Genomic DNA, 24,148 nt, shown 5'->3' with positions numbered 1-24,148 from the left:
GGTAAGATTATGGTTCTTACACACGAAAAAACAGGGCCAAGATGGAATACTGTGCTAAAATCTCTCATGTGTTTTTAGAACAATTTTAAACCATTCTCAATTACGGAAGATGGAGATTACCATCTATGGGGAAATTTACAGCATGCACCGAGTATAAATACAGCCTGAGTAACCTCTATGGGCAAGAGAAGCCCTTTCCCATATTCCAAGAGAAGAGTCCTCCCACTTGGATGCAATTTTACAAGGTTTTGTCCTGTTTTTTATTTGTTTAAGGGGCTTAAAATGAATTCTTTATCTAATTTTTTTGAGGGCCTAGATTTGAAGGGAATCTCAAACACAAGGTTCAAAGGTCATAGTTCTGTTTAGGATTTCCAAATAAAAATGGAATTTGAATCCTTTTAAAGCAGGACCCATGCTCTCCAGTTTGACCAAGAGCCCCACCACTCCCTACAGGGCCCATGGTTGGCTTTCTGTAAGTATCTTATGCCTCTACCCCCTGAAGATATTTTTGTTTGCCTTCACACTTCCAAAATATAAAATGAAAACAGTTAGTAAACATTTATTCAAAGTCTAGAAAATGCCGCATGGCAACAACTTGGGACAGGCTTTTGCAATTTAGTTATTTAATCAGAAGATTCACTGAAGGATATTCACAAACTTTCTGAAAATGGGATCATTTCTTTTAAGCAAGGACTATTTTCTTATTTACAAAGTCATTATGTAAAAGTTCAACACAGCCACACAAAAGAACTCAAGCATTTGCTATGCAGGAGAGGGCAGGGTGAGCAGGCTACGAATTCAAACACTGATTCCGAGAGCCACTATTTTGATAACTTCAGTTCTGTCACTTATTTCTCTGAGATTCAGTGGTCTTAGCTGAAAGATGAAGGAATTAAGCTAGATTAAATCTAAGGTTTCGCTCTTGGACCTAAAATTCTGTGCTTCTCTCATTCTCAGGACCTCAGACATTAGCCACTGAAGAAAAAGGGACACTTTCCTTACAGAAAAGCTCAAAACCTGGACCCTGGAGGATTCACAGCAACAACAAAAAGCAAATGAGGCAAATCCTCTACCTGGAATTCTGCAGTGACTCACAGGATGTGCAGGGACGAGAATCTTAATTTCATCATCTTTATTCTGGCTGATGTAACCACTATAAATAATTCTCTCATGCCTGTGAGGTAATATGCTTTTTGCTGGAGACCCCATGAACAACTGAACAGACCTTCAGAGAGTCCCCTTATTTCACATATAGCTTTTTCTCTATTTCCTTTTTAAGCTTCCTATTCTGATTGTAAAAACACGCACACAAAAAAAAAATTCTAACAGAATGGCTCAAAAACACAGAATCAAAAACGTCTGGAACCTAGCCCTTGACAATAACCAGCTTTACTGATCATACCACATCTGACCATGCAATTGGGATCTAACAGGCAGTAAGACAATCTCCCAAATTTCACGAAGCTTACAGACTCCTGACATATAGAGAGAGACAAGAGAACAGGCAATTCCCATCTGATCTGATGGAGACCTGACCCAGGCTTGGGGGTTGACAGTAGAAAACTGCTGCTCTGGACAAAAGTATGTCCAAGTAAACTCAAGAAACAGGAGGAGGTGAGTAAATGAAAAAAAGGCAGGGGAAGAAAAGAGAGAAGTGGGGCAGAGGAAGAGGGAGGAGGGCAAGAGAGAAGAAAGGGAGGGAAAGAGAGAGGGACTGCCAGGTCATGGGAGAGCTGCCAAGATGGGGAAGGAAGTTAGATGAAGAAGGGGAAGATTCAAGCAGCAGACGAAGTGGGAGGGTGTAGACTGCTCCAGGCAGACAGCAGAGATGTTTCCTTGGTGCAGAGCTGACAGAGAGGGGTTTCTCCTGCTTCCTCGGCCTCCTCATAGTGCAGGAAGCAAAATGGAGCAAATCGGGCAAATTTCCACAGACCCCTCACAATCTCCATCCACTTCCCCAAGAATGCTTCATGGTCAACCTCCAGGCCACAGAACGCCACTTTGGCTGCATCTCAATTCACAGATGCCTGAAATAACCAAGGGAACCCAGAATAAGGACACCCCAATCATCCCAATCACTGTCGGTGAGTCAGTTTTCTTATTTCGCAAAGGCTGAGACCCTCCCCCAAACTTCACTCTATCTCCAGGCTTTATGTGAAGAGAACTTGACACTGGGGTGGACAGTATGGATGTCAACTGTCTCCACGTATCTGACTCAGCTTTCTGCCATGAGCACACCAGGCATCCAAGCTGCCTAGGCCATGTGAATAAAGGCAGCTATGGACCAAAGTGTGATTGGCCACATCACTTACGGAATTCAACCTGCCATTGTAAGCACAGCATTTCATAATGAGAACACTTCATACAGTCAATGCACTGGAAAGGAGAGGAAACCTGGGGAAAAAAAGACAGAAAAGAAAGGATAAAAAAAAAATCACTAGCCAGGATTTCCTGTTCCACACATCCAAATCCTCACACAGCTACATCTATTGGCGACAGATGTGAACGATTATTTAGAGCAGAAGTGATAAAAGGCAGGAACACTATAAAGCTTCATGCTGACTTGCCACGTCAGCTATTTGTCACCATCAAATCACTGAAGATATAATTATAATAACTGAGGCTAACTTACCATTGACGAAGATGAGCCTAGTAATTCTCTCCTTGCCAAACAAATGTCTGCCTGCTTTTAAGAGGTTAGCAGAATAAGAGCACAAATACACTAATCCTTCAAAGAAAATATTTTATCATTTTCATTGCAAATGTCACTGAAATAAATTTTCATCCCTTAATAATCCCATTCTTGTATTTCCTCGGACCTCTTCATAAACAAAACACTCAAATGTTAAAACCTACTTACATTGTAAAACAAAATAAAGACGTCTTTGTAGAAGAAAAATGCAAAGTATTTTAGGGGAACACCCACTAAATTTATTTTGGCATTAAGATAAAAATGCCTAAATATTTTAAAGGAAAAATAGCTATCTTAAGAAAAACACCAAATGAAAACTACAGAATAGTGATGGTGATTTCTGTTCCAAGGAACAAAATACCCAATTCAAAGTGGTTCGACAATATAACGGATTCACCCAGTGGCATAACTGAAAAGTCCAGTGAGAGGCTTTGCTTCAGACAAGCTTTGATTTAGCAGCCTCCGTTGTTACAAACCTGATTTCTTGGAATCCTTTGGCCCTGCTTTTCATGGGATTTCCATCTTCCTACAGCATGCTTTTTCACACATCCAAAATACCTGGCACTTACTTTTGAGAGTATGTATTTCCTAATTAATGTCCAGCAAGAAAGAGCAACTTGGCATCAGCCTTCCCAGTAAAGGAACAGAAGTCCACTCTGCCAGACTCCATCAGTCCCTGCCATCACTGTGGTCAATGGGAGAGAATAGGAAGGATCATCAGCCCAATCTATACCACTGGCCCCTCTCGATCCAGACCTTGGTCCACATTTCTAAAACCACATGGATTCCCCCAAATGGAAATCAGGGGCTGCTAAGAAGGAGCAAAGGGGGAATGGATACCAGCAAAGTATTAAGCATCAGGGAACCACATCTTCTAACTCAGTAGGATCTCAATTTGGTTAAGTCAAGCAGTTATAGGTTCCAACTGAGTTATTTGTCATAACAAAAGTAATACCTACTCCTGGAAACTATTTGATCTCCAGAGCTCTTTGTTTGTCTTTACCCCATTTTCCAAGAACTAAAATTACCCTAAATACAAATCAAATAAAATTTAAAATCTTCTTCTTCTTCTTCTTCGTCTTCGTCTTCGTCTTCTTCTTTGTCTTCTTTGTCTTCTTCGTCTTATTCTTCGTCGTCGTCTTCTTCTTCTTCTTCTTCTTCTTCTTCTTCTTCTTCTTCTTTTGCCTTATTAGCTGTTTTCTGTTTATTAGCATGGCTTTCCATTTGCCAACTAGTTTACAAAGTCCTTCCAGGTTTTAAGAGAATGGTCCGGGGATTTTAAGCCACAATATACCTTTTCTGATATAATGACACAATTTATGAGTTACAATTATGGATTACCTATATCTTCTCTAGGACCCAAGTTATCAGTAAACTAGATGCACTTCCAGAGACCAAGCCATCCTGTCTCTTAGGGCAGTGGACGCTATTTCACCCTGCCTTCGATGGATAAACTATTCAGAACTAATATCAAAGCCTACTGTTTCAAAAATACAACATAGCTTTAGCCCCTCAAGGCCAGGGTAAAACTATGGATGAGGGAACTCATCACCATCTCCATCTAGCTTACTTTACATGGACACACTGGCATCCCCATCTCTGCGCTTCCTTATTATGCTGGATACAACTTCTACTGAACCTGTCATAATAGATGAGAGTTATCACTCAGGCTGTCTGTTGTGCCCAATTCAGGGAAGCAAAACAATTGTAAGACCATTAGGAATATGTTTAAACCACCTAAATTTGAATCTAGGCATCTAGGTTTTGAAGCCAGGCTCTGCTACTTGCTCACTAAATGAACTATGAGACCCAGAAAGGTTAGTTCACTCCACAGTTCTCACCTCTGAAAACTAAGGATAATCCCATCTTTCTTAAGGGGCAGCTGTAGAAGTGAAATGAGCTGACACATGGAAAGCACTCAGAAGCCCAATAAACATCACATTTATGTCGATTACCACGGCTATGCTAAGAGCACAGGGTAGGACCCGATTAATTCTGTTATTTTCTAGATCCTTCTTTTTTCTCATACCTCATACTCTCAGTGGGTGATTTCATCCACTGCCGTGGCTCCGCTGATCACCCACAGGACAATGCCACCTGAATATCTATCTCCAGGCCACTCTTGTCCTTATCTCTCCAAGCTCATACATACATTCTTGTCTATCTCCCCTTGAATTTTGGGAAACTTAACATGAGCAGACCAAAATACGAACAGAAATTAATTGCCAACCTTCATCAGTGATGTCATGCTTCTGATCACTCCATCACTATGTAAATGTCTTCTTATGTGCCCCTATGGCATCCTATTGCATATTTACACTATTCATCTACCCATCCACGGAGCACGAACTTTGTGACAGGTTAACCATCATAACATGTATCACTCTGCATTCAATTGTTTAGTTTCTAGTTTGCCTTCTCTACTTCTGGGTTGTAAGCACCCACAAGATGACAAGAAGTGTATCTTGTTGGTCCTTCTATCCCCAGCTTTGTACGAAGTAAAAACACAGGATAAAAAACCCAGTGGGTGAGGGAATGAATGTTCCCATGAGACGATGCCAATGATGAAGACCTAAAAGCACTTCCTGTAACTATTAAGTTAATCATAGGAACAGAAGCAACAAAGTACCAGAAGAATGTAGCTGATCACTGTTTTAAGTGAAGAGATATATAAAACAAAGTTACTTTCTCAAATCAAATCAACATTCTTATACTATGTTCAAAGCAATGCTGGTGTTTTTTTGTTTGTTTGTTTGTTTTGTTTTGTTTTTTACCGTAAAGATAGAAAGAAGATTAAATGTGTGCCTGGAGGTTTAAAAGGTCATAGTCCATAACTGAGAAAACCAAAGGGAGTAAATGGTGGAAAGCAGAAACCAACAGCTCATAACCAACATACACCCTGAAGCATGCGTGTGCATGCGCGCACGCACACACACACACACACACACACACACACACACACACAAACACACACTGGCTGGGGCCAGATGTTAATGATGAATGCCAGACTTCACACCAGTTTTCAGCTGAGAACAACTTAAGGAAAGCATCTGACAATGACAGGAAGGACTATAATAATGAAAGACACCTCCTGGCATGAGGAGGCAGGAAATGATACAGCCACTGTTCACTGCCCCACCACCGCCCACCCCAGCATATCCACTGAAACACATTTGAAGGCCCAGAAGGAAAAGGAGAAAAGACTCAAAACTGAGATAACTCCAAAAAGAAAAAGCGTCGAATCGCAATAATTTGTGCAACTCCTTTCTGCTGTAAGCATGAACCCAGATACACTCGGGTCCTATTTTCTATCAAAATCCCCATGAACATTTGTGGGTTTTTTTCCCCCAGAACAAATTTCCTACTTGGAAATTACAGAACCTCCAACAGGGCAAAGAGACCTGATAAATTTCCATATGGCTTACAGAAGGTAACAGAAAGCTTAATTCAGACCATCACCAAAACTATCGAGGACACAAAGGATTTTACCGCACTCCATGCTCCTTCTCACACACATATCACTGGCTAGTCCGCCCCTCATGTCCTGGAGGCTTTGGTAAGAAAAGTCAGTGTCAGTGCCAAGAGGTAGTAGACAGGAAGTAGACAGGCTCTGGACTTGGCTAGGAAAATCATACTCTCTTCTGATATGGGTGACGTGACCAAAGCTCAGGAAAAAGGGGATTCCTGAAGGCATTAAGTGTTCAGGGAAAGCTAAGCTAAGGAGCAGACTGAATAACAGAGGAACCGCCTTGCTGACATGCCAGATTCTTTTCAAGCACCCTGACACACGACAGGTGTCCAATAACTGCCTTGAACAGGCAGGTGAACAGATAGCACAGTAAAGGTGTCCTGTCTGTATCAGGACCACAAATGTAACAACTATCAAACAAAGAGAAGTGCTTTGACATCAGCACTCTATTTCATAGAAGCCTTATAAGCACCACATACTAAAAATACAGGTTTTTCTGGGGCAAAATAAGGTTGTTTTGAATTCTCACCCACTTTACACAGAGTAGATTTTAAAAAAGAAACAGCTATAGATAAGGCAATGACATATGTAAATGCATATACACAGGCACACACAAGAACTCATTTAAGGGCTGCATTTCAAGTTACTTTGATTGGTTAAAGGTGTCTAGGCTAGTGTGGCATTAGAGATGCAACGTTTCATTCATGAAATTTTAAATAATGGTGATAAGATTTATCTAGACATATAAGCAGAACCTAAATATAAACCACATGAATAATAGAATGTGCATGAATTTTGAATGCTTATTTTTTCAGAAGAAAACAAAGAACTCAACTGTGAGTTCTCCGAGTCTCTAAGTGTAATCTGTTTTTGCATTTCAATAGCTTGCAAGGTAAGCTCTCTGAAATTGGTCAAATGTATAGACTCTCATGTCTCCTCCAACCCCAATCAGTCAATTAGCTTCTAGAGAAAGTGGCACACAGATGTTAAAACCCAGCATCTCAAAATCTATTCCAGCTGATACACATCAAAGTAATTTCAAAGCAAGAACATTGAGGACACAGGCTTTCTATGGAGCAAATTCTGGATAGAGAAGTATGCAGTACCAGGCTCTCACAGCTGGTGTGGTCAGTGGACACACACACACACACACACACACACACACAAAGGGAATAGACAAGACAGTACACAAAATTTGTACAAAAGGGAAGAACAGGCAAAAGTCTGTAGACTGAGAGCCAACACATCAAAACATTTTTCCATAGGCAAAAAGTAAACTTAGCTATTTTTCTCCATTTAAACCAAAGGCATTTTAGAAGTCATCTTGCCACACTGATTAATACAGATGAGCTACAAACACCAGCCCATTTTAGATGTCATCCTACAGCTGTGAGATCATGACTTAAGCTGAAGTTGGATGCTTAAATGACTGAGCCACCCAGGCATGCCCCCCCCAACACAGAAGGAGCTACTTTTTAACACTCATAGGAGCAAAGGTATAATACACACATATTAAATATTTGAATGATGTTACCAATATATCATGCCTTTCCAACTGCAGTACTTCTGCTCTTTCCTTCTCTGTGCTCCACCCTTTTATCTTTCCTTTCAATAAAAACAGAGATTCTAGAAACCTAGAGGTAAGCCCAAAGTACAGAGTGTTATGCTTGGCTCGTAAGAGGCATTCAAGAACTAGGAATGGACACCTGAGTTTAAAGAAATGATGGGAATGTATGGATAGTAAACTTAATAGTAAAGCTACTTTTACTAAGTGCCCTCTCACTCAGCCACGGTTAGTGCTGTGGACTGAATGTTTGTGCCTGTGTCCTGCCCCCAGGCAAAGTCGTATGGTGAAGCCCTAATATGATTGACTTGGAGGTCGGGAGATTACTAGGGGGAGACTATGTCATGAAGCAGGGGCCCTGATGATGGGGTTAATGCCCTTAAAAAAAAAGAAAGAGAAATGAGATTTGTCTCCACTGTGTGAGGATAGAACCAGCAGGTAGCTATCTGTAAGCCAGGAAGATGGCTCTCACCAGATATGGAATCTGCAGCACCTTGACCTTGACATTGCCAGCCTCCAGAAGTGTGAGAAATACATGCTTGTTGTTTAAGACCTCTTGTCTTTATTTTGTTATAGCAGCCTGAACTAAGACAATTAGATATTTACCTACCTTTGCTGTAGTCCACTAAGAATCCTGCTAGGTAAGTGTTAGTACTCTTACATTATACATTCATACACACACACACACACACACACACACACACACACACACACACCCCTAAGCCACAGGAAAGTTTTAACCTGCTCCAGAGTCACACAACTACGATGTGGCAAAGTCACACAGTACAAGGGAAGCAGAAGAGGGAGGCTCAGCTATGTAGAAATACAGTGAAAATGGCCATGATCACTTACTATGTTCTTCTTACTAGCTGCTTGACATTGCTCAAAGTAACTTACATGCGTACATCTTATTTATTTTTATAGCAGTCCTGGGGCGTAAGTAGTATTCCCATTTGACTGATGACAAACCTGAAGTTTAGATGACAGCAGTATGCCCAGGATAATCCAGGCAAAAGGCATTGGTTCAACATCCACACAGTAGTCTACTAGATTTCAGTGCCACTGCTCTGACGGTCTTTGCCACAACATGAGCTTGTTCCCTGTATTGTCATCACTGCTACCATAAGGCTGGATAATAAACCCATACAAAACTAGTGGCTTACAACAGTAAACATTTATTCTCACAGTGGCATGTCTGCAGGTAGACTCTGAGTTTCCCAGGCTTGGCTCCTGGCTCCAGGTTACTGTAGGACAGTTCGATGAGGGTTTGTTCTGGGACCCAATGGCTACTCAGTGCATGTTGTTCTTACAGTAAATCACCAAAGTGCAAGATGGCAGGACCAACAGCACAACCTTATTTCAAGCCTCTGTTTGTGACTCATTAACTGACAGGTCATGGGCCCCAGCAAGTCACATAGCTGAGCCCAAAGTCAACTGAGGGGAAGTACCTCTGTCTGAGATGAAGCCATGAGGCCTGGGCAGGGGAGTGAATGTAGACAGAGGATTGAACAATTAAGAGAATAATTGTATCCACCACACTATCCAAATTCGATCTGTATTTACCGTATCTTTTAGTTGGATTGCTCAACAGTTAATGGGAAAAGAATCTGTGAGCTCAATAATTTATATTTAGAAGAAAGTTTTAAGGGAAAAGTGTAAACAGTCAAATCAATGGTCTAATTCCACCTTCACTTTCAGAACAATGCTAAAATTGAAAGAAGAGGCAATTGGAAAATACAGAAGTACCACTATCTCATCAGGAAAAACATCATTATGATGAAAATCCTATAAAATGAATTTCTAGATGTAGCTGCTATCTAACTATGATCACTAAGCTAAAACAATCTATTAAAAACTACTTCATGTTTTCTATAATCATTTCATGCTCATTGTAATGCATCCTACCTATAACTCCCAAAAGGGTTCAGTTTTTTATCAATGTGATTTAATGTCTTTGTGTATACATACACAAATTGGCAACAGTGTGTCAGAAAACTGATAAGGTTGCACATATGCCATCTGTCTTTCTTGGCTGAACCCCCTATCTTCAATTACAGATATTCCATTGAAAAGGAAAAGTCTTTGTTGAATTTGATGTAATCTCACTCAGGTTTTAAATTCACTCACTGTTTCAAACAATATGGTACCAACCTCGTCATCTTCATTTAAGAATGGAGGTTCCTTGGGGCGCCTGGGTGGCTCAGTCGGTTAAGCGGTCGACTTCGGCTCAGGTCATGATCTCAGGGTCCGTGAGTTCGAGCCCCGCGTCGGGCTCTGTGCTGACAGCTCAGAGCCTGGAGCCTGTTTCGGATTCTGTGTCTCCCTTTCTCTGACCCTCCCCCGTTCATGCTCTGTCTCTCTCTGTCTCAAAAATAAATAAATGTTTAAAAAAAAATTTAAAAAAAAAGAATGGAGGTTCCTCAAAAAACTAAAAATAGAACTACCCTATGACCCAGCAATTGCACTACTAGGCATTTATCCAAGGGATACAGGTATGCTTTTCAAAGGGACACATGCGGGGTGCCTGGGTGGCTCAGCTGGCTAAGCGTCTGACTTAAGCTCAGGTCATGATCTTGCGGTTCGTGAGTTCGAGCCCCATGTTGGGCTCTGTGACAACAGCTCGGAGCCTGGAGCTGCTTCAGATTCTCTCTCTCTCTCTCTCTCTCTCTCTCTCTCTCTTTCTTTTTCTCTCTCTCTCTCTTTCTCTGCTGCTCCCCCACTCTCACTCTGTCTCTCTCTCAAAAATAAATAATAAACATTAAAAAAAATTTTTAAAAAAACAAAGGGACACATGCACTATGTTTATGTTTATGGCAGCATCATCAACAATAGCCAAAGAATGGAAAGAGCCCAAATGTCCATCGATGGATGAATGGATAAAGAAGATGTGATATATATATACAACGGAGTATTACTCAGCAATCAAAAAGAATGAAATCTTGCCATTTGTAACTACGTGGATGGAACTGGAGGGTATTATGCTAAGTGAAATTAGTCAGAGAAAGACAAAAATCATATGACTTCACTCACATGAGGACTTTAAGAGACAAAACAGATGAACATAAGGGAAGGGAAACAAAAACAATATAAAAACAGGGAAGGGGACACAACAGAAGAGACTCTTAAATATGGAGAACTGAGGGTTACTGGAGGGGTTGTGGGGGGGGGACGGGCTAAATGGGTAAGGGGCACTAATCTACTCCTGAAATCACTGTTTCACTATATGCTAACTAATTTGGATGTAAATTTTAAAAAATAAAAAATAAAATTAAAAAAAAAAGAATGAATTGCTTTTTCCATTACAGCCTCTAGTTTAGGATGTCTCATTTTGCCTTTTCAAAACTGTATTGAAATGAGACCCGTAGGCAAGTTGTCAAAGTTGGAAGCAATCTGCAAAAACACATACACACACACACACACACACACACACACACACACACACACACAAAACCCCACATCTTCAAAACTGGATATATCTTCAAGACCTGACACTAAAGCATAAAACTGCTTTGCTGTTTTTATCATTGTAACCAGCCCTGCAAAGTAAGTGTTAAAATACATGTTATAGTAATGCTTGAAAGTTATTCTAACAAATCTATTAGGCTGTGAGAAATTGTACTCTCTCATTATTCATCCTGTACTTTGATTAATTATTTAACGCAGATGACTTCAGAATCTATATCCAGCCTTGACCTCTGTGTGGAAGGAAGTCTAAGGCCATATGTCCAAGCTGCTTATTGAACACCTCTACCTACAAGGTGCTTCTAGGGCTTCCACAGCTGCTTTAAACTCCAGATGCTCGGAGCTAATCATCTTCTTACCATCCAGATCACTTTTATTTCTGGTCTTCATCTGACTTGGCCATCATCCCTGGCTCCTCCCAGCTCTTTCCCCATCCATCCCAAGAGGTCACCATGCATTAATTCTACTGAAGCGCCTTTTCTCTACTTTCAGAGACACAGTGTCCACACAGTGGCAATACCCCTCACCCCCTTGCTCCTAACCTAGCTGTTCCTGGCCTCTTCCCAGGCATTCTTCATGCACAGGTGACACCACAGCTGACAGCTGGCAAAAGATTTCTGCCCCCTGCTTACAATCTTTCAATGGCTTCTTATTGTTCGACAGTAACCTCCAGATGCCTCAACATGGCATCACTCTTGGGCCTCTGGCTTGCTACCACCTGTCTCTCCCACGCACTACCTTGCAGCTCTTTCCAAAGGGTAGACCCAGCCCAATTTTCGCAGGCCTGGCTGTTTCCCCAGCCTAGACCACCCTTCCTACCTCATCACTGCCAGGCAGCAACATCCTCACCTGCACAAAGCCTTGTGCCTCCCACGGCAGAGCCACCCCCGTCGTGTATGCCTCTGCCCAGTGACAGACTCAGGACCCAGCCCTGGCTGCTGCCTCAACAGCCGTGCATCTCCCCCATGATAAGCCCCTCGTGGGTCAGTACCATATTCCACTCATTCTGTAACGCTGGAGCCTGGGATGGGAAGTCCAATAGTGTCAAGACCCAATATTCAGTGATCTGACACCAACCTGGTCAAAATATACTGCTGCTGCTATCATTATTATTATGATACATTTATTGAAAGAAAGGCAAAGAATGGACTTCCATGCTTGACTGCCAGAATCAAAAGCATCTGCATTCACAATCTAAGTAGAATAGCAAATGTGTGCAGAACTCAACAAGAATACTACTGAAGAATATCTAGAGTAAGAGTTCCAAACCACAGGCGTGTAATATCTAAGCATTAGGACAATGCTTCAAGGGACAAAGCAACGGTCTTACCAGGCCCTTGAGGTGGTTTCTAGATGCAAATGATGGGGCATATCCCAGCAATTAAAAAAAAATGGAAAAGTGGGCCTGGACACCACCAGTGCCCTGGGTCTTTTCAGGGTAATGGTCTAAGGCTGCCTCCAGCCGCACCACTCTAATAAATCCCCCCTGGAGTTGAGTTTGTTACTGGTTTGAGCTCTCACATGACAATCTTTGCTATTGCTTGGGAAGTCAAAAAAACAAATACACGGAGTGCATCTACCTCCTTCTCCGTAAAAACAAACCAACGTCTCAGTGGAAAAAAGGAGGCCAAACCTCCGTCACACTTTTTGAAGTCTGTCAAACCTTGCATTGGAGATACAGAAGTAGAGGTTCCATGATTTAGGGTTCCTTGGACACGTAATCCCCTCGGGGCAGAGAGGCTCAATCCCGGCTGCACACAGCTGAAAGGTGCTAATTTAATTCACGCAGGTTGCATCTAGGCCTCAGGCTTTGGAAACTCTCCGGGTAGTTCAAAAGGACAGATTCAGTTGAACCACCGTCCTAAGGTCTGGAACTAGGTATCACATTAGAATTGATTTACCTTTCTCAATTCCATAAAGATGCACAAAATAAAATAAAAAATAAAAAAAGCATCTTGAAGAGCTTCTCAGTGATGTTGTTGAGTACTATAAAACTTCTTCTGAGACAACAATGCCAAAGAATTAAAACTAGGCCCCCAAATCCCACAGTTTTGAAAGATGACAAAGTAATAGATGCTTACTATAGACCAGTTCAAAGAAAAATGTTTAGATCCCACCATCAAGATACAATTAACCTTTCAGTGCCTTTTCTTCCTGTTGTTTTACATGAAGAACAAAATGCATTCTTAACCTGTGTTAGGTATATTCATATATGTTAGATCCGTTATTTTTTTCTCTTCCCCCCCTCCTTCCAGCTTCTCATCCCTGCCTCACAGACTAATGTCTGTGGGATTAAATGTGCATTATGTACACGGTTTAGTTACCTTTCTTCACTTCAAATTATTAGTGCCAGCGTTTTCCCCCATCATGCAATAATTGTCAAAACCATGATTTTAACGGCAAAATTGTCTGCTAACATGCATGTCTCAAAAGTCATTTGCCAACCTCCATGACTTTGCTTCCAAGACAAATACATGCTAAGACACTTGAAAAAGCTCTTCCGTAACTCATAATTTATTTGCAACTTAAGTTTCAAGTAAAATCAAACACTTTAATTTCGTTAGGCTCCGGTGTCAGCGATAAAATGATCGGTGGCTGCATGCATATTGATCTCTGGAAGTTCATGTAATTCACAATTTTTATAGTTTACCTAGTTTATTGATTAGCTGGTCTTTCCATCTCCTTTTGTCTTCTTCTAAAGTCATTCCTGAAATGATTTCACTGTTTTAAGTGCAATAGTACTAAACTTTCAGTTCTTACAGAAAAACCTTTTCAGGCAACTTGGGATTTTTAAAAGACATAATACATAAGGTCATGTAACTCCTAAAAGAGGGAACTAGGCGGAGAAATGGTGGCTATGTTTATGTAGAGAGCCACTGTAACCGAGTATGAAACTGTTCTCATCCCTGGGAGGAAAGAGGCAAGACAGAGCCAGTTCTCATTATCTGATTCAAAGAGGCAAACCGGTTCACCTGGAGAGGGAGGCCCTTTGTGAGTTGTGAACACTAAGCTGATTTATCATGTGGGCCTAATGTAAGAGACAATGCGCATCATAACGGATAGGACTTCAAGGGGAGTTTTACACAAAGCACAGAGACCAGCTCTCAAAGCCGTTTCTTCTAGCAACTCTCACTAAGAGCCAAGGACATGATGTTAAGTCGTAACTCTGTAAAAGGATTTTGGGGAGAGCAGAGATGGACAGTCAGAGTGTTACAGGGCAGACCTCCAGGGAAGCTGGGGGAGGAATGGGAAGAGATCTCTTGGCATATTCCTCTCACACCTCCCTTCTCTGTGCCACCATCTGAAGAGCTGAGCAATTCAAAATTGAGATTGCTTGCAGGACCTCAAGAGCAGATGTCCTGCATTATTGATTCAAAGGAGACCCATGTGCTTCAGATCCTCAAGCAGAAGGGGAGGAACATTTTCCCAAGAGGATCCAGAGCTGACTAGAAAGACATCATTACATGTAAGTGGGAAATGGTTGAGGGCTTTGCACAAAAAAGCAGCTTTGAATCTTTTCAAATGCTTAAACTCAGTTCAGCCTCCAGAGATCTGCACTATAAAATGTCAACATTGACTGTGGCTCACAAAATGCTGCCAGTAAGAGCAGGGAGCAGTTCAACACATGCTAAATACACGCCATGCTGCGTGGACTCCCATCGCCCATCCAGACCCAGTCCCCACTCTGTACTGGGCCTCGCATTCTGCTTGCATGAATAACATCCACGGGCTCACTTGCCCATCTGGCTTCTGACTGGGTTTTGCCAATGAGGAACAGAAGAGTTCAGAAGGAAGGGGGAAAATGAAGTTGCAATGTTCCTTTGGCACCTCCCTGCAGAATCACCATGGGCTGGCTATGCAGCTTCACCTAAGGCACCTGTCACCGGCCTTCTCTGTCTTGAGGTTCTACAACTGCTCCCCACCTCCCTCCTTCAGGCCTAGTGAAGGTGATAGCTCCCTGTTGCTTCTAGCCTCTAGTACTCCATCATCCCTTAAACTTTGCCTGTACCCTGCCTACACCTTCCTTTTCATTAAACTCGCCACAAATTATCCAGTTCATGAACACCATCTTTTATTGCCTGGATCCTGCCTGATAGCCACATTTAATTATTTAAAATCACACTATGCAAGGCTCTGTGGCAATACAGAGGAAGTGTACTAAGGTTAACTTAATAAGTACTGTGTGCCAGGGGTACCTGGTTTGTTCAGTCAGTTAAGTGTCTGACTTCCGCTCAGGTCATGATCTCGTGGTCTGTGAGTTCAAGCCCCACATCGGGCTCTGTGCTGACAGCTCGGAGCCTGGAGCATGCTTCCGATTCTGTCTCCCTCTCTCTCTGCCCCTCCCCTGCTCACGCTCTGTCTCTGTCTCTCAAAAATAAATAAATGTTAAAAAAAATTAAAAAATAAGTACCCTGTGCCAGATACTGCACTTACAGGATTTATAACCTCCTCCAACCTTCAAATACCTTATTTATTATTGCCATTTTACAGAGGTAGTTAGCAATTTGTCTGAAGTTACAGAGCTATTCATTGTCACTGAACACATAATCTACTCTAAAATCATGAATTTTTTTTCAATGGATTTATAATTTCAGTGTAGGACACTCAAATAATTTTAAAACAATGCATCATGCAACAGGACTAGGTGTGCAAATAAAATAGATGATGACTCTTATCAAGTCCAGAGTGGAATGCAGTAATTATGGAAAATTTCATTAAAGAGTGAGAATTTGCTGTAGTTCTTAATGAGCAGCAGGAAGTTGGGCAAAATAAGGAAAGAACAGGGGTGCCTGGGTGGCGCAGTCGGTTAAGCGTCTGACTTCAGCCAGGTCACGATCTCGCGGTCCGGGAGTTCGAGCCCCGCGTCAGGCTCTGGGCTGATGGCTCAGAGCCTGGAGCCTGCTTCCGATTCTGTGTCTCCCTCTCTCTCTGCCCCTCCCCCGTTCATGCTCTGTCTCTCTCTGTCCCAAAAATAAATAAACGTTGAAAAAAAATTTTTTTTTTAAAATAAGGAAAGAACATTTTATGGGAAGGTGACCTATGGCATCTGGAGAGAGAGGGTGATGGGAAAGGGTTCTCCAAGGCAAAAAGCTGGCAATGAAACCAAAAAAGGAGACTGAGGCTACATTAAAAAGAGTCAGATATGTTTTTACTCTATCCAGAGGTCGATAATAAATCACATGGGAAATTTAAACCATGCGGTTGGTGTGGGCATCCAAGCTGACAACCAGCATGGATTGGAGAAGGGCCTGAACACAAAGGGATACCAGATACCTCAGAATTTCGAAGGCAAAAGACGGTAGCCTTCCACTCTGGACTTATTTTTATAGAATTATTAGGGCTTGGGGACAGCAGGCCACAGACGCAGAAATCAAGGGTGGGAACATGATGACTTAAAGAATTAGTACTTCACTGACAAAAATCCTGAGATGACAGTTTTCTGGTTTGTCAAGCTGCATCAGAGAATAAGGAGGGGCAAAAGAGGAACTACTATTCAAATCTGTTTATTTTACACGGTCCAAAAAGGCGTTAAGGAAAACAACTCAGGGGGCGCCTGGGTGGCTCAGTCCGTTTAGAGTCTGGTTTCAGCTCAGGTCATGATCTCACAGCTCCTGAGTTCGAGCCCTGTGTCGGCCTCTGTGCTGACAGCTCAAGGCCTGGTGCCTGCTTCTGATTCCGTCTCCCTCTCTCTCTGCCCCTCCCTCACTCATGCTCTGTGTCTGTGTCTCTCTTTCTCTCTCAAAAATAAATAAATATTTTAAAATTTTTTCTTAAAAAAAGAAAAATTGAGAATAAAATAGAAATCTGAGTGAACATGAGATCTGGAGGACATTCTATCCTTATCCTGTGAATCAGGAAACTACAACTTTTTATCTCCATCTCAGAGACAGAAATTGAACTTCTTCAATGGATAAGAAACACCCCTTCAGATACAGCCACAGCTGGTCTAATCAAGCAGTACTCGTCACTATCAAAAGTTCATTTGCCATCCTGATTCTTCCTGTCCCAAAGAAGCCTCTTTGCCTTTCTGGAACCTCTGAAGAACAAAAGTATTTGATCCCCAAGTATTACTATCATAACTTTCTATTATTAATCCTCTAACTCAACTTCCTCCCTCTAACTATACAGAGTCTTCAAATGAATGAGGACAGAGTAATAGTCCCACACAATGATACTGCCGTGGAACTTTAGGTCAAGTGTAAACACATCCAGAATCACATTAAAGTTGACAGAGAAGACGCACTCAGACATCAGGACTTGAATGACCTACATTCAAGGACTGAGAAACAGAGGAAGCTGGGCACCCAGTCAGAACACAAGAATCCACCTGCTTCTTTGCTTACTAAAACTGAACTCGAGATAAAGGTTGGTGGGAAATCAGAGCCCAGGCCAAAGTAATAATGTTAGGTTTTTGCTATTGTTTCAGTTAAGGTTGGGAGATGAGGCCAGGTGTAGGGGGAGACAAACAAAACAAAAAACCTAACAAAATCTAGAAGTCTGAATTCAAAAGGTTTTGCTGTTAACTGCACCACACAGGAAAAACAACTTAACATTCTAGCTGCACATGAGAGCCTGGAAGTGGATTGAAACAGTCATGTGTAACTGGGGAGGAGGGAAATCAACAGATGACACCAGGCAAAGCAAAACACAAGTGGATGGACAGGAGAGGAACCCTAGGATGTCTCCCTGGGAGACCCCCTCCCTCTTTTAGTGATTCCTTGCTGCTTTAACGATGCCTATTCATTTTTCTCCAGGCTTGGGAGCTATCACATTAGGGATAAGGGACACTTTCATTAAAACAAATACAACGGAAACATATAACAAAAATCACCGAAACAATTAATTTCCCTGACAGCCAAAAAATATGATCCGTGTATGAGGAATATTAGCACTGAAAGGAGCCAGTTATCCTTTGATGCATTAGACCTGTCTAGAAATTCAAATTGCCCCAAGTCCAAGGTCTGCCCAAGCCCATCCATCCGTCAGAATTTCCCATGTTTTGAGATGCAATCTGAAAAGTTTCCCAGATTCCAACAGTGGAAGCCACTGGGGCCTCTTTCTCCCATTCTCATTTCCAAGGCCGGGATTGAAGGGCTATCAGTAGTACTGGAAATATTAACACAGTCCACAGAAAAGACGGAAAAGTGCAGTCACTTCAGATGAACAACTCAGTTGTGCTGCCCTTTTATGAGGTAGTCATGCCTTGAGAAATTACATGTTCTGACCAAAAATAATTTCCCAAAGACCAATCATTAAAAATACCACTAGTATTCCTGTGTTTTAAGAGCCAGAGGTACTGAAATTGGAAAAATACGTTCTTAACACGTACCACATTATTTTACTCCAAACACATGCTACATTATTATAAAATTCAGTCGTATGGAATTACAGTATTTGTGTGCTCCAGATTTTTGACTAGGCTTTATGTTATTTAAAAAACTGGTCTGTTCCACACGCTATGCATTTATTCAGTGCGGCACACCAACAGACTCTTATTATTGTACAAAATCCTATAGTCCTGTCAAAATGATCCCTATAAATAAATAGTGTTTACTGTCTTTACTGCTGATCCTTCTCACTTAAAAACAAATTCAAATAGTATGCATGGAGTAAAGATCTAATTATTTCATCTTGCTCGTTATGATATATGTTATAAAAAGAAATATTAGCCCTTGCTTTTCAACAACGTATTTACTGAGTGCCTACCATAGGCTAGTGTACTTATTATATAGCCATTAACTTTTAAAAACCTCATTTATATTTCTGTCCTACTTACTACACTCAAAGGTCTTATGCTACAATGTGCATTTGATGGAAAAATAATCATATGCTGAGGGTACAGGACTTGCTCAAAATTACCTCGCAAAACACAGCGTCTGTATCAGGACCACAAAATGTGTAGGTTTCAGCCTAGCCTCACCACTACAGATGTATCTCATTTGCATGTTGAAATGTTTCAAATAGTGTGTATTTGTAAATTAACTTAATTCTTAAATTCACTAGGTGGCGTTATTCTCACGAACTCCACAGTGACATCTTTCCTAATACAAACACATGCTTAAATTTTGTATTTTGTAAATAGATTCCTTATACAGCAGTTTCTTAAAATAGCTACTCTGTATAAGAGATGTCTTTTAAAAAATATTAGATACAATGGGAGTAAAAGAAAAATAGGTTTTAGTCAAAGTTAAGTTGTAACTATGAGGTGGCAGAACTTTTAGACACTTTTATATTGTTATTCCTCACAGCATGAAGACTTTTCTCATTCATAAAAGAAATCAGACATCCTATCCATTCTCTCATAGATTATGGCAGATATAGTAAAAGTATGTTAAGTACAATGACCAGCCAGCACTCTAAGTACTGTATTAATGAGCTATGTTTCCTTTGTTTTGTCACAAATCTTTTAGATAAAAGGTAACTCTAGTATTTTAAATAACCACAATAATGATTTATTTCTAAAATTAAAAGTTCTGTGAGATCTAGACTCCTCAAAAGCACCATATTTCAATCATGCCCTCCGAAGTGATGAGAATGTATACTAGAGAAATGAAGCACGAAAAGGAGTTTCTTATCAAATATACATTAAACAATCATCTAAAATGCATTAAAGGAAAGAGGAAACTTAGCAGAATTGCCATTGATGAATAAGCAGAACCCCTAGGAGTTTAATAGCTTATCATCTTTTTGACAAAGAGACTTTCCATATTTAACCAATGACCCCAAAGAGGACATGGAGCCACACAAACAGCTGTGCATTACCAGAACTTTATAGATGGGATGAAAACAAAGAAAAGGAAATCCACAGCAGTGACTAACAGCACTGTACATTCAAAACAATGACCACAGTGAAAATCATTAAAGAGGCAGTCTGTTTACGTAGGTTGGGAACAATAGATGACATTTAACCCCAATTTCTTTAATCCCTCTTTTGTTTACCTGCAGATAATCCTTTAATTTGCCCACAATATTATAATATGAATTATAGTTGAATTAGTAATTGACACTGAGAACAAAAAGCAGACAACTCGACCAGCTGTGAGTCAAAGACTATTAAGGACTATCTGGAAGCATTTCTAGATATGCCCTGTCTATATATTCTGTACGATCAAGTATGTTTCTGATTTTTTTTTTCAAAAATAATGAATGAGAGTTTAACAATGGCTAGTCATTAGATTCTTTCAGAAAAAAAATAAAAACACCACCTAAATACAGGAAAAAGTTATCAAGGAGTTAAACATACTAATTTTGAACATACTTACGTTTTGGCTTCCTGAAACTCACAAACAACTAAGCAGATGTTTTGTTTTGTTTTTTCAAGTTGTCTGATTTGCCAAGTTTTAACTTGGAATACATTTCTACACTCAAGCCGGAGTAATTTAATTAGAGAAACTCGGGCACAATCATCAAGGCAGTAAGATAACGTATCTTTTCCTCATCTCAACATAAACAAATTATAGACAACTCTGATTGAACTACCAGCAGAAACTTTCATCTCACTGGCAGAAGAAAACTCCCAGCAGCTGCACACATCTGCAAGGCCATCAGACAGATGCCGCTGCGGCTCGGAGGTTGATCCTGACACAAAAGTGAGTCCTGTGTTCCCAGAACTGAATGGAGTTGCCACCCTCCACAGACTTCCCAGACACTTGACAGAATGCCAAATCGGCTCATCAGCTGTCACCGCCAGCCACAATTCAACTATTCTTGAACACCCAGCAGGAAAACAACCCACAAAGTACCAAACTCCGAGTCCTATCTATTGTCTCTGACAAAACAGCCTTTCTCATTGAACCCTGTGATATGTCACCGAACCCCGTAACTAGAGACTTAGCACATCACATCGCCAAGTGGATACGAAGAACCGTACACGTATTTGTGCCCAGTCCAGGAATGAAAAGGGAACTTGGAAACCCGCAATGGCAGACCACTCACGATGCTACATTTCAAGAACGGAAGCATCTCCTACCTGGAGCCCTCTTCGTCTTAGAATGCTGGACTCATCCATCTCCCCCTCCGCTTTCTCTGAGCCTCACAACAGTCTAGCCATGCTGTACTACCTCTACTTCGGCACGCTAATTCAGAGCCCGGCAGCTGCTGAACACTTACATCACGCTCTAGCTGATTGGAGCCCAGAGTCAGCTGGTCCCACTTAGTTATGCACTCCAGCAACTTCGGAGATCACGGAGGCTTGCAGTTCGCTGGGAGAGCGCAGCAAGTGGGCTCAGGTACCTAATGCGTTTAGCCAGGCGGAGTCGGCTCCTGCTATCAGAGGGGAAATCGTGGGATCCCTGTTTCGCCTTCTCCTTCTAAATGCTGGCTCTGGCATTCCGGGCGACCCGTAAATGGCTTTCGGCAGCGGCTGTGGGTCAAGCCCCTTCTGAAGCAACGATAAGGTCGAAGTGGCTAAGTAAATCAGGGGTGACAGACACCTCCGTAAAAGGCAGCCACTGACTGGGACGGTGAAAAACCAGGGCACAGCTGGTCAGCCAAGCAGCACCACTGTGCCTGCCGCTCATCCTTTCTGATGGCATCAAAGAAAAAACGGAGCAGAACACGCTGCCTGAAACCCTGAAAACAGAGGGCTCTGGGCGGCTGCTCTTCCTGCCTTGGCAAAACACTTCACACTTCCCAGGGTGAAAGCCCATTCATTTACATAAATACCTTGCCAGTGGATTCCTGGCCAAAAGACAGAAACATTTTCGATAACAATTTCCCTCCTGATAGTAACTTAAGTTTTGTTGATACCTGACCAAAATGTAAAAAGGCAGAAGAAATTCTAAGAGCCATCATTAGTTGGAATATTAACCTATTTACAGTCTATCAGCAGCAAAAAAAAAAAAAAAAAGATTCCCATCATGTGCAATTTCACAGTCTGTTTCATCTTGTTTACTCCGCTCCTCCTCATCTGATTTCAATTCAAAGCAACCAAGAGATGAATATTAAGTTTTCATTACTGGCCTGGCCCAGGAGTAACGAAATACGATACTACCAATTTATAATAAATTATTCTCCCTTGATTTCTATTCTCAAGATATTGAAATTGAGATTATAGTTGGGTTCTGAGGAGGCAGATTCTAGGACCCTCTGCAATTCATCTGAAAACCACATTCGCCTTCACTCTCTCCATTAGACAGACTTTCTCTTGAATGAAAGGGAGTAAGACAAGAGCATTTTTTTTTTTTTAAGTCCTCATTTCCTGGGTTTTACCTTAGCCCAGATATCTGAAGTCTAAGTGTGGGGGGCGGGGAAAGAAGTATTAGAGGTTCCTTACCCACCCATCTGCTATTACACGAGCTTCCTGTCTCTTTCTGGCTGTCAACACACTATTAGGCGAGCTATCAATTGATTAGATTATGTCATTAAAAATAGCTTGGGGATTTATGAATCTAACCACTGAGGAAAATTGATTGCATTTTATGTTCCCAAACAGTCTTCGCATATATCTTCAGACAAAGAGAAACCTTGTCAAAAAATGCCACCACTAGCAGAGGCATCAGCAGAGAAGGGTGTCAGTGTGCTCTTCCACTTACGTGTGCACATTTGACACCACTTAAGGAACAAAACCCCAGGGAGTTTTTAGTTCTCTTTCCCATGTGCACAAGTAGTGCAATCTCTAAAAGCAAAGAGCGAGCACCAAACTGATCCGTGGGCAAGCCAAAAGGCACCAAAAAATTCTATTGCAAACAATGGTTTGAAACCGATTTCAAAAAACCGGATGTGTTTATTTACATGGAAGGACAAAACAAAAAGGAAAACAAACAAACAAAAAGGAAGGAAACAACCCAAAGAAAAAGCCTGAAAGCCTGGAGGGTAAGGTCTGCTTCCTACCTGTGAGAGATCTGCCAAGCTGGTGGAAATAGGTCCCCATTCTTGACAGGCCCACCTGTACTTGAATCTTTTCCTGCAAAAGGGAGACCTTTTCCTTCATTGAAAGCAAAAGGTATGACAGTTGTTGACCTTTCTCCCTCAAGTCACCCTCCTGAGAGAGGAGCACGAACAGTTGCCTGAAATTTGAAGTGGCATCTTAGACAAAGTGCCTTGGCAGCAGGTAAGAATATATTTACCAACTTAGACTGTCACTGTCATCTGCGCACAGAGGCATAAGGAACTCCTAGCTGGTTTCAGGAAAAGGGAAAAAAAAAAATCATGACCTAAGAACCTGAACTTTCAAGAGCAAAAGCCAAGCCGGGGTCCTTACACATGCCTCTGCTCCGAATACTGCCATCTTCATTGTGCTAATCAGCCTAGCGAAAACACGGTCTAGGGGAGGGTACAGCAAGTTTTCCCTACAGAGAAGGAAGGGAAGAGATTTTTTCCCCCTTGAAATAAAGCTCATATAGGTTGCCAGGAAGGAGAGAGAGAAAAAAACCCAGCAGAGGCCAGAACTATCTTTTCTGTGACCAATTGGGTAAGCTAGCTGCAAATGCTATCTCAAGACATTTCGAGGACACCCTGTCAAAGAGTCAAGTGATGTGTATCCCAGATAAGTTGACTCTGTGTATCCCAGGCACGAGGCAGCTACAGATGTTTGGTGGGTGGGAGTGATAAAAAGGAATTTGGTTAAGGGAGGAAAGTATGTTTCTTAACAAAAGAATATTTTGAGATAAAAATCTAGTTTAGTATTCAACCATTAACTAAGTCTAAGATGAAGATTAGAACCACTGCAGCATCAAATCTAGTATGAAAAAATATCGATTACCTGTCAAAATGTATCACTTTGAGAAGTGATACATACATTTTAAAGAAATAAAACCAGCCAGAGGCAAAAACATTTGGGACAAAAATGAAAGGCTGCTGAAAAATAACATCCAGCAATAATGGCTTAGCAGAGGGAATAGTAAAAGGAAAATTGCTACATTTACCCTTTGCTATATATTTTCTCATCAAGATAAGCCATGTGTTAAAATGCAATAAAAACTTCAAGCGATGACACTATTCACAGGTAATAATTAGGATC

At 41.4% G+C, this 24,148-nt stretch overlaps 1 protein-coding gene across 9 annotated transcripts in view; it reads right to left on the bottom strand.

The window, feature by feature from the left end:
- MAST4 (microtubule associated serine/threonine kinase family member 4) overlaps window positions 1-24,148 on the bottom strand; it is a 567,241-nt gene that overhangs the window by 327,274 nt on the left and 215,819 nt on the right. Inside the window, exon 1 of one of the 9 annotated variants that reach the window (XM_043591603.1) lies at window positions 21,158-21,312. The exons of 7 other annotated variants lie outside the window; for them this stretch is intronic. In XM_043591603.1, the coding sequence (XP_043447538.1) occupies window positions 21,158-21,196 (39 nt within the window). In that variant the 5' untranslated portion in view covers window positions 21,197-21,312. Of the gene's footprint in view, window positions 1-21,157; window positions 21,313-24,148 lie in introns of those variants that run through there. One more of the 9 variants, XM_043591630.1, reaches the window with a different exon arrangement.

The sequence above is a fragment of the Prionailurus bengalensis genome, chromosome A1 (genome assembly GCF_016509475.1).
Source record: "Prionailurus bengalensis isolate Pbe53 chromosome A1, Fcat_Pben_1.1_paternal_pri, whole genome shotgun sequence".
Lineage (NCBI taxonomy): Eukaryota > Metazoa > Chordata > Mammalia > Carnivora > Felidae > Prionailurus > Prionailurus bengalensis.
Note: the sequence above shows the minus strand (reverse complement) of the source record. Positions and strands in the feature narration are given on the sequence as shown.